Here is a 15,691-nt window from a genome sequence, read left to right as displayed (position 1 = left end):
TCCAAAAAGCCATTTAGCAGTTACAGATGAAATACACATACAAAGATAATAAATAACCCACAATATACATACATATTTTCCAAAGCATTTTCATGCTACAGCAACCACCTCTGACAGACTGCAAGAGCTCAACTTAAAATGCCAGTCTGACAACAGAGCTGCAAAGTAACACTTTTAAGTCTGTACTAATGTCACTATCAGCAAGGACTTAAAAGTTAAATCTCTGAATTAAAATCACATTTTATATAATGTAATAAATAAAATTAACATAATATATTACCTTCCTAAGCACCAGGGGCGAATTTAAGTCTGTACAGGGCACAAAAGTTTCCCTATGCTGAAGAGCTCACAACCTAAGCAAGACAGATTGAGAGTGGGCAGCTGCCCCTGAGGAGCTGGTGTTACTTGTCCCTATTTATTTATTTGTACGGCTTGTTGTAGCACTGTAGTGGGTTGGCTTGTAACTCTGGCCACTGCAGACGTACAATGAAGATGGTATCTTCAAAGAGCCATGCATGCCAATTTTGCAACATGAATTACAGGCCATTTTACTGCATTATAGCAGGAAGACAAAATGCAACATCAAACTGATGTTATCACTGTTTTTAGCATCTGTAAATTTTGTGTCATTTTGTTTCATCAGAGACCTCAAGGCTGCGCACAGGACATGACTTTTGCCTGCAGCCTTCTCTCATTTGTGTTTGTAGTTAGCAAGAATAAAATCCTCATCTCCATTTATCCTGGCAAGCAAAAAGAAGATTTCTACTTGCTGTCCCCAAGAGGAGTTTCATGATAACACTTCCACAGTGAGTGTTTTACGGCCTGGGAAAAGAAGCATAGGACATATAATCAAAGGTGTCAGAACTTCTCCTGTGACTAAGCACTCTCTTGTAACAGCCAGAGATGCAGGGTCAGTCAGTTTAGACATCCCAGAACCACTATGGCAGAGTCCCAGGATGCTCTCCCAGTTGATGCTGGAATCTGATTTTGAGTTTCAAGGAAACACAAGTGATTAAAACGTAGAAGTGTGTTAAACAAATGTAATTCATTATCCAGACATCGGGGCAAATCAGGACAATGATGACAACACCTGAAGAGGCAGCCTTGGCAGAGCCAGTAACACCTGTGTCGTTCTTTACAGCTGTATCTGTTGCTAAAGCCTTTTAGAGATGGAGACTCCACAGCCCCCAGTGCAGCCTAACCCAGCACACATCTGTTCTCACTGCTGGAGTCACTCCTAAGCTTTGACCTGAACCTTTCCTAAGGACATTTCTACTTGCTTACAAAGTAAGTTCACAAAACAGAGAAACAGTGAAATCACACAGTACAAGTTGCAGGACAGTCCATCACATTTCATAAGAAATGTGGAAATTTAGCAGAAAATTAAGTTAAGAGTATGCCAAAGGAACAGAAACCAAAAATTTCACCATTGATGTATCCCTGTAACATAATACAGCCTCAACATGCACCCAGAAAGGCTTAAAAATATATTTGTGCCTCTTAAAAAAAACCCCACCAACCAAAAAAAAAAACCAACCAAAAAACCCCATCAAGCTTAAATTAAAATTTTTCTGAGTTCAGATTCTCTCCTACCTACAGCACACATGAAGAGCAAGGTCTGCTTTCTAATTGAATTCTTTGTAGTGCAAGCGTTTTGTCACCCCATATTAAGGGTGAAAGGCGACTGATGATGGCACCCTAGTCATCAACTGATGGAGGGTGGAATGCAGCTTTCTCTTCCTGAATTGGTCAAGCATCCCATCCCAAAAGGATTCTGGACACGGGCCATGTTCTTACAGTTAGCTTACCACTGCTGTACCTGGAGCATACTAGGCTATGCTGCCTGGTGGCGACGGGAGGCAGATAGTTGTCTTTGGAGACCCAAAGCAAGCTGTGTCTCTCAATAGCCCCAGCAATTCACATCAGAATCACTGTCCACTTCTATGGGTCTGGATAAAAGACTTCTCTAAGCTACCACAGGACAGAAAGCCATGGCTTTGCATACTGCTGCTGCTAACTGTGTGTCTCGCATTAGGAACTGTATAAAAATACACACCCACATGTACACACATAAAAGGCAGGCCCTGCCCTCAAAGCACTTACTATTTAAACCCACAAAACAAGCATTGCTTTTTACACTAACTGCCACTATCTCCCACCCTAAATGGGACAATCTGCGTTATGGAGAAGCCTCCGTGCCCATAATCCAGAGAGCATCCCTCCGGCCAGCGCACAGCTGCAAGTGCCAGGAAGGGGAGAGGAGAAGCCAGGAAAGCCAGCAAGGGCAGCAACCCACCCTGCTGCCCAGCCTCCTGCACCCAGCTTGGGAAAGCTGAGGTGTATTGGCAAGCAAGAGGGGAAGGCAGAGCCTTGTCTGCAGCAGTGGGAGAAACTAAAGCGTATACACACAATCTGAACACATGCCAAAGAGGTGCCGGGACAACTATTTTAGACGATTTCTACAATAGAGGCTTTTCATACAAGTGAAAGTTATGAGTAAAGGTAAATAAAATTTTCTTCTCTGTATATCTTTGTGCTACTGTTCAGTTAGGCAGCAAATATAAATCTAACAAAACAATTATGCTCTGTATGACTGAGGGGGGGGGCGGGAAACGTGGGGACTGCCAAACGCTAGCAAAGAAGCCAATGCTGGCAACCACTGCAAGAGCCTTGGGTGGTGGGAAGACACAAAGCACATGCACTGGGCTATGTTTTTCCTGATTCAGCAGGAAGACAGAAGATGGAAGGCAGCAGGGGCTATGGTACAAGTTGAAAACTCTTTGGATACATCACATTAATATGATCATGAAGGCAATATGTGACCAGTCAAAGTTTAACTACTTGTCAGGAGGGCTGCTGGCCCCCAGAGGTTTCTTGATCCTGCTGTCCAAAAACTGGAAGTTACTCATAGTTCCCTCACTCTCTTAAAGTGATCTTTTCAGAGCCAGCTGCCTCTGGAGAGCAAGAACTGGAAAGGCCATAGATCACAGCACCTTCCACAGGCGAATCCTCCTTAGTGGCCCACTGTATGCACAACAGGTCATTGCCCGTAGACAACTTCCAGGAGCAGCACGTGTTGCCCAGGGGACTCTCACCGGTATCCCTGTGCCCTACCTTCATGACACATTTCTGAGCCCACGATGCTGTCCTGCACCAGAGGAGAGGCAGTCCCCTCACCTCCAACACACTGTGCTACAGCTCTGTACTGACTCCATCCCTCTTCCAAGCTGCCCAGGCTAAGCAGAATGCTAGTAGAAGCCCACCTCTGAAGGTCCCCCATTCCCCAGCCCTAGCCCTGGCCCCTAAACCTCCTTCTCCCATGCAGCACAAGACAAGGGGTTCAAAACCCCAGCCCATTACACACAGCAGAGAGAAGTCAAGCCACTTTGTCTTCCCTTTTCAGTCAACAAAGACTCCTTGTATGTGAACATACTTGCCAGCATGAAGGAGGGTTGCACAAACTGGTCTCACGGGACAGCAGTGTTGTAATATGTATGTTTTCATACTAAAAGCCAAACCAGAAAGGTGGCCAAGGTAACAGTGGCAGAACTTCTCATCTCTGTTGGGAGTTCTAACCCAGAGAGATGGTAACCTAAATCAATGGCTTGTGATAATTTTCTGTTTGGAAAACAGAACAAGACCAAAAAAAAAAAAAAGGCATAAAAAGCCCTAATACAAAATTAGTTAAGAGTTTGTTCCAGTCCCTGACAGTTGTTCAAATCAGAAAAGACATAACAGAAGCCTCTGACTGTCAATGAAAAGCAATCAAATATTGATGACACAAGGTAAGTATGTAAGTCCTCTCTAAACTCAGACTATGTCATTCCCAAAGAGGTAATATTACAAGGGCTTTGGGGGTAACTAGAGGGGGAATGCATAGAAACAGAAGGAAAAATGAGTCAGCTGTAATCCACTATTGCTTCAAGTAACACCTCCATAGCCTTCCACCCACCTATTAGACCACGTCCACAGAAATACCTAACTTTTGCATCGTGACCACATAAATCAACACTGACATCTATCAGACATGATGAACTTTCTGGACAGGAGAGGAAAAAACAGTACAGTTTTCAGACATTTCTCAGGGCAGCGAGTGTTTGTTTTGAGGGCAGGGCTCCTATCAGCAATGCTAGCTAACAAGTAAAAGGTAAAGAGTAAGACCTCCATCCCCGCAGGAGTCTATATGGTGAATCTGAGTGAGGGCCATCAAGTCTCCTGCTCTGTCTGCACATTTTTACCAACTTCTGAAAGTGCAGTAGATGTTTACATAGCATGGAGATCATAAATACCTTTGATCACCTACATGAGGACTGTCCAGACAGGCGGTAAAGGGAATACAGTTTGCTGAGCTTTCAGATACACTGTTCTGCTCGATTCTTAACCTCTGCCAAGGTTAAGAAGTCCAAATTCTGAAAAGTGTCATGGTATGTTAAACAACATCAAGGGTTTCGGCATTAAAATAATTTAGATTAAATTCACTAGTCTGAGTAATTTCCAACATATGATAACAAAAGGAAGAACAGAAGCTGTTAAAAAATAATTTTTTCTTATATTAAGATCCAAGAGAATGGAGAATCAACAGATGAAGAATATTTTAAGAGAAACTCTCCAGAATCTAAAAGAAGGCAATCTACCTACATCTGTATATTTTGCCAGCTCTGGCACAAGGGACAGCCAACAACCACAGGCATCATGTAACAGCGTGCCCAGGAACCCCATCACTTTACTGTGTCTAAGTGACCAAGGAATAAACACTGAGAAGGGAGCTAGAAATGTCCTCAACTCTCCTGAATCCTCAGTCCTGGACCTGTGATTTCCTCCTTACCAGAAGCACAGGAGGAAACCCTGGTTATCATCCTCATAGATTATCTGTTGCTACCGTTCTGCTTTAAGAACCCCCGCACCAGGGTTACGTATTCCAGGTAAAGTGGTGAAAATACTGTAAAACTCAGATTCTGTATCAGGGCCACTGTGAGACAAGCTAAATTTGCAAAATGGCTTTGTGACCCCACCCTTGTAAATCAGCTTGTTAATCATTATCATCACAGAGGTGATAAAGTTGTTTTATAAGCCAACACTGAAGCAGTAACATTAACTACCTATGTAGGGGCTGGTGTATTTCTCTGCAGATAACATTTATTAGAAGGCACTCTCTTTAAAGACACAGGTTTCCTTCGTAGCCTTCTGGAGCACGGAGCGATCTGTTTCACTTATTCCTCCAGTCTGATTTACATGTCAGACACAAGTGATGCCTGGAGGGGATGGGTTAAGTGATATGAAATCCCTAAAACACCTTGAATTACAGGTTCAAATCTCAACTGGATTGTCCCGGCCTCTCCTCCTGACAGAACACAATTTATGATTATTTCTCAAGGCCAGACCCACACTTGGCTCTCTCTCAGAGACAGACACAGACAGAATCTGCCAGCAGGCACTGACGCAATGCAGAAGAGACATGAAAAGACCAAGAGGCACTGAGAAAATTGAAGGGGTGGTAGACATGAAGCTCATTCACCACCACCAATTATATACATTGAAGGGATAGAAAGTACTTTAATTAGTGGCATTAGTGTCACAAGCACGTCTGGCAGAAGGAAGTTATTTGAAGGAGCAGTCAATAATCGTGCACAGCCTTCCACCATCCTCTAAAGACAAGGTTTCTTCTTCTTCCTGGTTGTTTTCTTTCTACCTCTCCAGAAACAGCTGGTCTGAACCAAGCCTTTTGCTAAGAAGCTCAGAGGAAAGCTCCAGCTTTGCCTAGACTTCGGAGTACCACAGAGAGCATACTTCCTGGACAGAATGAAAGGGCAAATCTCCTGAACAGATCTGCTTGGATTCACCACTGTGCTCACTGCCCTCCAAATTCCACTGCTGGAAACTTTGTGGAGGAGGACTAAACGCTCAGCAATCTTTCTTCACCTCCAGGACAGATGAGAAATATGCTTTTGAAAGAACTACCAATGATATAAGAAAATAAGGCTAGAAAAAACACCTCTAGAAACCTCCAGTTTACTCCTCTCCCTGCGGCACAGCCGTCAGATGACTGACTTGCTTAAAAACTTCTCACCACAGAGATACCACAATGCTCCAGCACTCAAAATGGCTGGAAAGGTGTTCCTAACTCCTGCCTCAGACCTCTTTTGCTCCAGTCAACTACCTTTGTTTCACACTCTACCTCCCATCCTTACATTGTGCAACCTGTTTCAGAATGCGTTTTCTGATGCATTCTGTTCTCTGTCACAAGCGATCACTGTCACAAACTGGGAAGAGTAAGAACAGATTAGGATGCAGGAAAGCTACAATGGTTGCCTTTACCTGTTTGCTAAGTGGAGAATAAGCAAGTGTTTTCCACATCCCTTAAGCATGGAAATTGGGCATTAAAGCGCAAAGGGTAAATGGAATCTCTGCCCTGTGAGAGATTTCAGCAGGGTCAGGATTTCTGTGATGAAAACATGGACATGGAGACAAGCATGCCACAATATGCTTAGCTAAGGATAATGCAAGCTGCAAAGAAAGGGAAAACACATTCCCCTGGCTGGGAAGTTCCTAGTCATTTATTTCTAGGGAACAGACAATGCTCATGGACTGCTAATTTCCTTGAGGATTTTTTCCCCTTCCGTTCACCAGATTCCTAACACCGTGAATCCTTGTTATGATTTCAATGCACAATTAATCTTTAGTTCAGAGGAAAGGGAAATGGAACGAGGCAGGATGATCATGCAGTAAAAGCCCCAGGGAGGTAGATATCAGATCTCAGCTCTGCCCCGTCTTTTGTGTAATATACTGGTCCAGTCAGCTTTCCTTGCTCCATTTTGACTCCCAGTCATCTCTTTCAGGTTGCCTGTCTTGTTTATTTAAATTGCAAGTGACTTAAGGCAAGAATAATTTCTTAATATTTGTATGCACACACAGTCACTGTGCACTGCCGTAAAACAAATTAAAAAAGAACACAGCAGTAACTTCAAGAAGAGCCCCATTTTTTGTTGCTACAGCCATGCTATGGGCCACAACCCCAGCTCCAGACAGTAAGGGTGACACCACCCCATCCTCTCTCTCTCTCCTCTTCCCTTCACAGCCTTTGCAGGTCCCTGGCTGTTCCAAAGGCCTGTTCAGCTCATGGTATGGGTGGCAGCAGGGTGGACAGGAGTAGGTGAGGCTAGGGACTCCACTCATCCACTGCTGACATCAGCACAAGGCACTGGCTCTGACATACATGCCACCATTTTGCCATCGCTGGCCTTGACACAAGGCAAAGCAACATCACACAGCCACACACTGTGCTGTGCTAACTCATCACTCACCCAGGGCAGAGAACAACCTGAAAGGAAACCCGGCGATAAACATTGCAAAGAACAAAAAAACCCACAAAACCACCCACCAAATAAATCAAACTAAATGAGAAATGAGTGAGAATTTGAATAAACAGAAATCACAAGCTCCCTTTGGCTTCTTTGCACCAGGCAGACCACACTGACAGCAGAGCTGTTTGCGGTCCCTCCAAACCAGACCACTCAACATGTTGCACTTTAATTTGGTACTAAAGTGATATTCCACAAATTAGCTACTAACTATAACAGGCACTGGGAAGAGGAGGAAAAACAAAACAAGGTCAGCAGCAAATGCTGCTAATCTGTGACAAGCACGTATAGGCAGGGGGCAAGGTGAAGATGGAGTTTTACCTTGGCTGGGGGAGAGGAACAAACTGTTGACAGCCCAAGTGAATTTACAGCAGGAGGCAGAGAGGCTGACAAGGTCTCTCCGAGCCCTCCCCCACTCCTCCCTTGGAAAGGAAGAAGAGCCTGAAATTTCAGCACATCTCTGGGTGCAAGCTGACACAAGTGAGAAAGAGATGGAATTGTCTCAGTATAAAAAACACGCCTGGAAATCACTCGTGCCAGCTCCCCAGCAAGCCCTGCAACAAGGCTCCAGCCCTACAACTTCTGCCTTCACACTCACTGTGTTTCAATCACCTTACCGCCTTTCTCCTTCCCCCAAGGTTTCCAAGGCAGCTGCATGTCAATTTTGTCACACCCCAAGTTCTCCTAATCCTGTTGCAGGGATGAGTTATAGGTTGTTTTAAGAAACAGGTATTCAAGCAAAGGTTAAAGGCTGTTTTAATCAAACAAGCTTGAAAAAATACCAGGAATTTGGCTGGTAGAGAACAGAAAGCGCTTGCCGTAGCTTAAAAACATACGGGACTCTATACACACAAGCAAATACACAATATGCATTCAGGCAGAGAGTATATGAGCTAATATATGTGCGTCTTTTTTTTTTAAGATTAAGCAGGCAATTGCATGCAGAGATAACTGACTCTACACGCCCACTGCGTAAGTTGTTATTTCACGGTGATATCACAAAATTTGAAAATTTCCTGTCTTGCACAGGACTGGATCAGGGCATTTTAAGGAGGAGTCCTCTGAAGGATTTTAGAACAAGACAGCAACATACCAAGAAAATGGCTAGGGTTACTCTGCGAGTACAAAGTGTATTTCAAAAAAGTCTCTAAAAAAGAAATGTTCTTCTCTCATCCAAGCAGGTACCCCTGAGACAGTATTTTGGTTTCTCGGTAAATATGGTTTCTTGGGATGTTATTCCTTGAGATATGCCCAGCTGCCTCTCCTGAATAGACATTTTACGTGAAGTACGAGGTTAGAGCCCTATCTTCCACACTGCTAAGCCTGACCTCCATTCCGCACAGCCAAAAAAGAACAGAAGAAACCTGGTTAGCACAAAGGACTAGAGAAGGGGTAGCTTCTATTGCTACTGCCTCTTTCAGGGGCTGAAAAAATTAAAATATCTCTGGACCTCTCATCTTAGAAGCTCCTGCAAGCCTCTGGCACCACTGATGCGTTGTTTTAAACAGTTTCGTTCTAAAAAGCCACACTTAACCCCAAGCAGCCTCGATTATACATTCACATGGAAAAGCACCACACGTATTTAATAAGCCCTGTTGAAAACTCTGGTTTCAAGCAGTGCAAAAAACCAGTTCTGCTCTTAAAAATATCTATTAACAATCTTGCTGTATCACCACACTTTGTCTCCAAGACTTTAACACACCTAACTCAGATGAACTTGTCTTCCTGGCTGCCACTTGCCAAAATGCTCCTGGCCAGGTCTTCACCCACGAGCCTGGCCAGCTCTGCCACGCTCTCTGCCTGACCACGAGCCATTCTGAATGACAGCAACTCCCTTCCCCAGTGAAGCTGTGGTAAAAAGGAAACACCAGTAAGATCGTTGCCATTACCACTAATTGTAAGCAGAGCTGTCAGCACTTCAGGGAGTTATACACACACCTGAAATATCAGCTAACCTGAAGTTTCCTGTTCTGCTGACAGACAGCTCAGTGCTAGCAAACTCCAGGGAGTGACAGAAATGAGTGATAAAGGAGCCATAGCCACAGGAAAGTATACCAGCTGCTTAATTGATCTTTTGCTATCAGAACTTTTAATATTTAAGGAAATGCATATACTGTGCTTCTCCCATTCTAGGACTACTCTTCTGCTAATACAGTTACCACAGTCAAGCAGGCACAGGTTGTAAAAGAAGGGCATAAAGATGGCTATTAGCATCATGTCATTAGGGTCCAAGATACATGTTTACACAGTTCAAGCACAGAATTATCTAAATGCCTCAAAATCTTAGTGTACTGTAATTACACAACATATTTAAAATAGGTCAGACAGACTAGCCCTCCAAAGTGCTGGGCTTCCCCCTTTTGAACTCAATTGTGCTTAGGATGACTACTTTAAACATATGCATAGTAAAGTAGGACCCATTTTACCTTAATCCCATTAAAAATTATTTGTCCCGTGTCAGAGAAAGCCTGCAGCAGAGCGGGAAAGAGTCCAGATCTCATGTGCCTGAGGATAAGAACTGGACCACCATGCAAATTAACGATGTGTAGATCTCTCGCCTCCCCACACAACCATCTGTTTCTGTCTACCTCCTCCCCAATACTTAGGAGCAGCGGCTGCCCCTGACATGACATGGCAGTTAAAACCCACCACTGTTTTAAACCAGCTCTAGTCTGAGCAACATCTTCCAACCCATGGTCAGCTGAATACTGGTAGTGACGCACTGGAGGACTTGCATCTCTGTCACACATACCGTGTCAACTCTTGCTTGTGAGGCTGGGGAATAAATCAATGTTTTCACTATGGTACTGAACTCTGAAGCGTGGCAGCTACGGCACAGCTGTGCCTGGCATTTTGCTGCCCTTGTTGAGCATGGTGAACTCCCACAGAGAACTGCGACAGACAAATCTTCAGCCATCTCAGCACAGCCAGGCCTGCCAAAAAGCACATTCTCCTTCTCATTTGCTACCTCCTGCACCTCAAGCCAAAAAAGGGCTTGCCTAAACTTAAAGGATCTGCTGGTACAGCTACAAGGGTAAACCCCTTTGGTAAATAAAAGTTTAAGCTGATACAGTTTATATTGAATCACTGAATGAAGCAAACGAGAGCAATCGACCTCCTCATTGGTATCACTGAGTTTGGGCTAATGCTTTTACAGCTGTGGCTATATCCATTAAGAGCAGGGAGTGGGGTGGGGGGTGTTTGTCACGCATCTACCCCAGTAACACTTCTAGAACTAGAGCAAGTGCAAAGCATGTAAGCCAAACCCCAGTTTTGTCACTCAATATAGCCACATGCACACAACCATCTTTCACCAGCACAGGCATGTGGGTTGGATGCCACATCCCATCCTTTTTACGTGTCAACAAAAAGGAGCTGCTGGACAAGGACACCACCACTGATGGGCTTGGAAGTCATTAGGCTGTACATTATACATCTAAGCTAAGCATTTCTCAGTAATTGTACGAGGACTGAGTGATCAGAAAAGAAGTTTTACTTCTGAAAACACCAGCAAGTAAAGAGCAAAAAAAAGTCCACATGTCCTTGTTGTCTTTGCTATGTTTGGGACTTATTAAACAACTTGTCTAAATCAACCTAAAATTCTGGACATACAAAAACCTAGAAAGAGCACCTCCAATCTCCTCCACCTCACTCTAGGAAAATAAAGGGAAAATCCAAAGAAAATGAGGTATTATGATAGTACGAAATGGGTTAAAAGCCTGGAAAAGTGAGCAACACCTATCAATTTCTTTGTTCTCCTAAGGCTTCCTAATCCTGCTTTAACAATATACTAGGCTCAAATTAAGTACAACTTCTGTTTCATGAAAGTTCATTTTTATTCCCCACATTTTTGTTAGGGGACTTTACATGCACAAAACATTGTAAAGTTTCTCCTGAACAGAAACATTAGGAGTTTCCTATTGGGAATGCTTCTGTTAGATCCAGCTGTTCATCTAGTGCGAAATGCTATCAGACACTGTGATCAGTACTGTATATGTCAGAGGAAGATGAAATCATTGATCTGTCAATAGGGAAGACATCTTCCTAATCCGCTCCATAAACAATATGTCTATTCTGTAACCTTAAAATCTCTTTATCTACCATAGTGTAACTGTGGACATTCTCATTATGGATATTTAATCCTCTCAAAGATGATAAACTTCTGGCCTCAGCAATATTACTACGGCATTAAGTTCCTCATGCTCACTGTGTGCTCTGCAAAGCAGCATTTCAGTTAAGGATTTTTATGCACATCATAGTCACTGTATGACCTACGCTATATTATTGTGAGAATAGGTCTCTCCTGTTCATCCTTTCTCTCCACTGTTCTTCGCATTGTTTGTAGGTTCATCTACAGGTAGATAGTCAGGAAAGTTGATCTGAAGTAAATGGATGTTTTAATTACATTTTAATGGATTGGTTTATCTACAATGTAAAAATAGATAAATTATACTACATTAAATCCCTGTTGGACATACACATTCAGAATGAAAATGGCCTTAATACAATTTAGCTCACTTTGCTTCCAAAGTAAATGGAGATAAACCAAATGAAAGCTGCTTATATTTTGAATAACAGTGTTTACACAGTGATTCAATGTAATTCAACTCATCATTTTAGATTCCCATATCTTGTCACTTCAGTTTTTTTACCCCAAGTGTTCCCGTGTAAACAAGTCTTCAAATCATCATCTTTTTAAATCTCGTACCTCACTCACAATTTACATCCCTGACATCCAGTCATCTCTGCTGTTACGTGGATCCTTTCTATTTTAACATATCTTTTAGGGGTAGTATAACCAGGATGAAATAATTGAGATGATTAACAGTGTTTCCACCGTAAAGACCATCACTACAATAATCTACGTACAATTGTGTATCTTCCTATTTAACACAAAAAACAGGCAAGACATTAGTTAACTCTGTGTGGATTAAGCATCTGAATTCTGAACTCATCACAATAGCTTCCTCAAGTCTTTTACTTTAAAAGCTCCCATTAATATGGATTCTAATGTAAACAACAAGAATTACTTTTCCTAAGAAATGCAAGAGTCTTGTCTGAGTCTGTTTCTGTCCAAATCAATGTTTAACAGTGTAAAAACTGTTAGTCTCAACAAAAGCAGCCCCATAGTCACACAAAATGAATGGACAGGTTTTAACTCCAACTTGCATGAACTGTGTCCACTTGTCCATAAAACCAGTGATACGTCCATTAGTAATGCCTGCAGGGAGCAGAGTTCATAAGTCCAGTAAGTTTAGGGTGAAGCTGCCCCGGACTGTGACTGCATCATCAGGGACCATACTGCACATAAATAAAAGTAATCCATTTTTCCAGTGTACTACGTCTGCTAAAACCAGCAATTTCAGGAGTGAATACTGGCTTCCTAACAACCGGAGGTCTTCCTCTTTAAAGCTTTAATTGATTGGAATAGCCCTGGATAAAATGGCTAACAGAGACGCATGGTGCTACGGGTGACACAGGGCAGGTTACTGCCTGAGTAGATGACACCAGGGAGGGTCGAAAAGGAAAGCCATTGAAGACAATAGGGGAGAACAGGCAAGCTGTCACACTTTGGGTTTCTGTTTCCTAAATCTGAATGCACCTGATCAGTTATCTTATCTGCTAAACACCTCCAACAACTGCAACAAGAGGATTCTGTGAATACGTACCCAACAGGAATGCCCATCGACAGACCTGCTGTAAACTTTACTGTAGTCCCTGGGTCCCTGGTCTGCAGTGAAACCTTGCTGGGGTACGTGTGTGCGTTTGTGTTTATTTTAAACAAGCATGCACATACAAGTAAAGATGATCACTTGCTGCCTCTTTGGTTAAAGGTCAGACCTACTCACATCTGTACTACAAGCATCTGTGAAGAACTAGCAAAACCACCACCTCACCATGATGTGGTGAGTTTCCAAGATTAAGGCCATTTTTTTCAAATTCTTCCGCTCTGCTTTTAACTTCACAGTTAAGGTCTTCCCATTAGAGCCCTATCCAAACTGATCCATCCCCAGACCATCAGATAGCTCAAGTATGTACTCTGCCACATCCATAAGGTCTAGGCATGGAGCTCTGTGAAGCTTAGAAATAGATTCAAATTGGGTTTCATTTTACAATAGTATTATATGCTTCTTCATCTACCAGCAAACAGGCATTTCAGCCTTTTTGCACCCAAGAACAGACTTTCATACCACATTTTTGAAACTCACCTGCTTGGTAGGAAATGACCCATGTTTTTTCAGCACCTTTAAAGAGAACTTGGCTAGGAAACAAATCAGAATTGAGCTGGGACTAACCAGGGTAAAGGTTGCTTATATCTGCAGATTACCCCTCTCTGCTTTTCTAATTCACTCACCATGCCTTATCTTTCCATTAATCTTTAATAAACCTTTTAGTTAATTCCCCAAACACATGCAATCTACATGACAGCAGGATACAGTGGACAGCAGGATACAGCAGCCCATGGATATGAGGAAATAGGCTGCAGAGGAATCAAAAGGAGGGGAAACTTTTAGGATTAAAAACCACCCAAATTGCAGGTTGGTAGAAAATGATGAGCAATCGGGAGAAAGCAGTGGTAAGGGGCAAACCACGGGGGAGGTGGGAGCTGTAAGGGTATTAGCGTTTCTCTGGTGGTTGGGTTCTTTTTCTCAATGAAGCCCTTTCCACTTCGGCTCCGTTTCGACAGAAACAGGCAATCCGAGTTCAAACTTGGAACCTCTGAAATGTGGAAAAGCCTCTCCAGGCTGACAACAAGGATATAACTAGATTAAAAGGTAAATGCAATTTAACCCACCCCAGCAGAAATAGTAATGAAACTATATAGCCTCTCAATATGATAAGTTTGGGGCTGAGGCTCTCAAGGGAAGAAAAGGTGTCTTGCAAACACAAACACAAAGAAACGTGCGAAAGCAAACTGCTAAATCAATGGATGAATTGTGACTTCTAGCCTCCCTCCCTCCCACAGGGTGCTTGATAAGCTGCTGATTGCTTCTAAAATATCTACTACCAATGTTAGGAACTGATTAAGCAGCTTACAAAGCACTGGGGCTAACAGACAGGCCCACCAGGGAGACTGCAGCTCTGGAGTTAAGTAGCTTGCTTTTTTAATGGCTTGATTATTAAAGATGAGATAGCAGAACATGCTGAAAAGATGTGCAAACAGGTTTAGACCTCAGATGACTGGCCTTTCTATTTTATATATGGAATCATTTCTACCCTGTGACTTCCGTGTTTCCTGCAGTTCTGTAGTCTCCAGCTCTGAGGGACATCTGAACCTGAACTACCTCAACTTAAATGTGTAAACACCCATAACTGACTATGCGACCCATTATCCTGCAGAAAAGGCACCACCAAACAAGGGAAACATCAGTGGAATAAACTTAAAATAACGTGTTTTACACATCACTGACAATGGCATCAGAGTGCAAACACAGACATGCCCAGGTCAGCTAGCACATCTTACTCACTGCTCCCTCCATTGTGCATCCGAGTGGTGCAGCACATTCACCTTATATTCCCTGTCCTCTCTTTTCAGCTCTTTTTGCCAATTTCTTCTTGTTCAATCTGGTACGTAATAAAATTCTGCTGTTCGGGCAGATGTACTGCAAGGTGCTTGTTTAGTTCAATCAGTATGAATGCAAGGACATGTTTTGCTGGTATATTACCTCTTCTGTGGTCACATCTGCCATAGTAACATTGCATGGCTTAACTCTGTACGGCAGGCTTGCTGAGTTTTTTCTGTTGTTTTATTTGTATTTTTTTCCCCCCCTCTTATGGTACTGCCTAGCAGATTTTGTAAATAAGTGTGTTGCCCTAAGGACTGTACAAACTCATAAATTCCTGAATAACTATTCCTTCAAGCAAAGAAATAAATACTACTTGTCACTTGTACGCTGAGCCTTAGATGAGCCTTCATTGATCAGATGAAAAACTCCTCACAGCAAAGTTCTCTCTGCAGACTACGTTTTTCTTCTGCAGCCTCTTTCCAGCTCCATTTCAACACCGATGCTCTTGGCTTTCTCTCTCTCAACCCTAACTAATGCCCCATTTAACCTCTTTTTACATTAAACTATAAATCACAGAGATGGCTTGGAAGTAAAGCTATTTATGCTACTACTAGCTAAAAGGGGGACTGTACAGTTAGCACTGAAGACGAGAACAAGCTTGATGTGTAAGTTAAAGAAACTTACCTGCTGAAGGTCTGCAAGGGAATAAAGATGGATTTGCTGGAGAAGATACTCTCTGGGAAAGATCCTGGAAAAGAGAAAAAAGTGTGTGTCACGCCTTTTTGATGGGGAAACTCAAAAGATTTCCTCTCCCCACCAAGACTG

General features: G+C 42.8%; 1 protein-coding gene across 5 annotated transcripts in view; it reads right to left on the bottom strand.

The window, feature by feature from the left end:
- Positions 1 to 15,691, bottom strand: part of PLEKHM3 (pleckstrin homology domain containing M3) — a 122,572-nt gene that overhangs the window by 45,087 nt on the left and 61,794 nt on the right. For all 5 annotated transcript variants that reach the window (XR_008748603.1, XM_027786144.2, XM_027786143.2 and 2 more), the window contains one exon: positions 15,551 to 15,614. Coding sequence is in view for 4 of the 5 variants with exons in the window: in XM_027786144.2 (XP_027641945.1) it covers positions 15,551 to 15,614 (64 nt within the window). In the remaining variant the exon portion in view is untranslated. The remainder of the gene's footprint in view (positions 1 to 15,550; positions 15,615 to 15,691) is intronic.

Source organism: Falco peregrinus, chromosome 8 (genome assembly GCF_023634155.1).
Source record: "Falco peregrinus isolate bFalPer1 chromosome 8, bFalPer1.pri, whole genome shotgun sequence".
Classification (NCBI taxonomy): Eukaryota; Metazoa; Chordata; class Aves; order Falconiformes; family Falconidae; genus Falco; species Falco peregrinus.
This window is presented reverse-complemented; position numbering and strand designations above follow the sequence as displayed.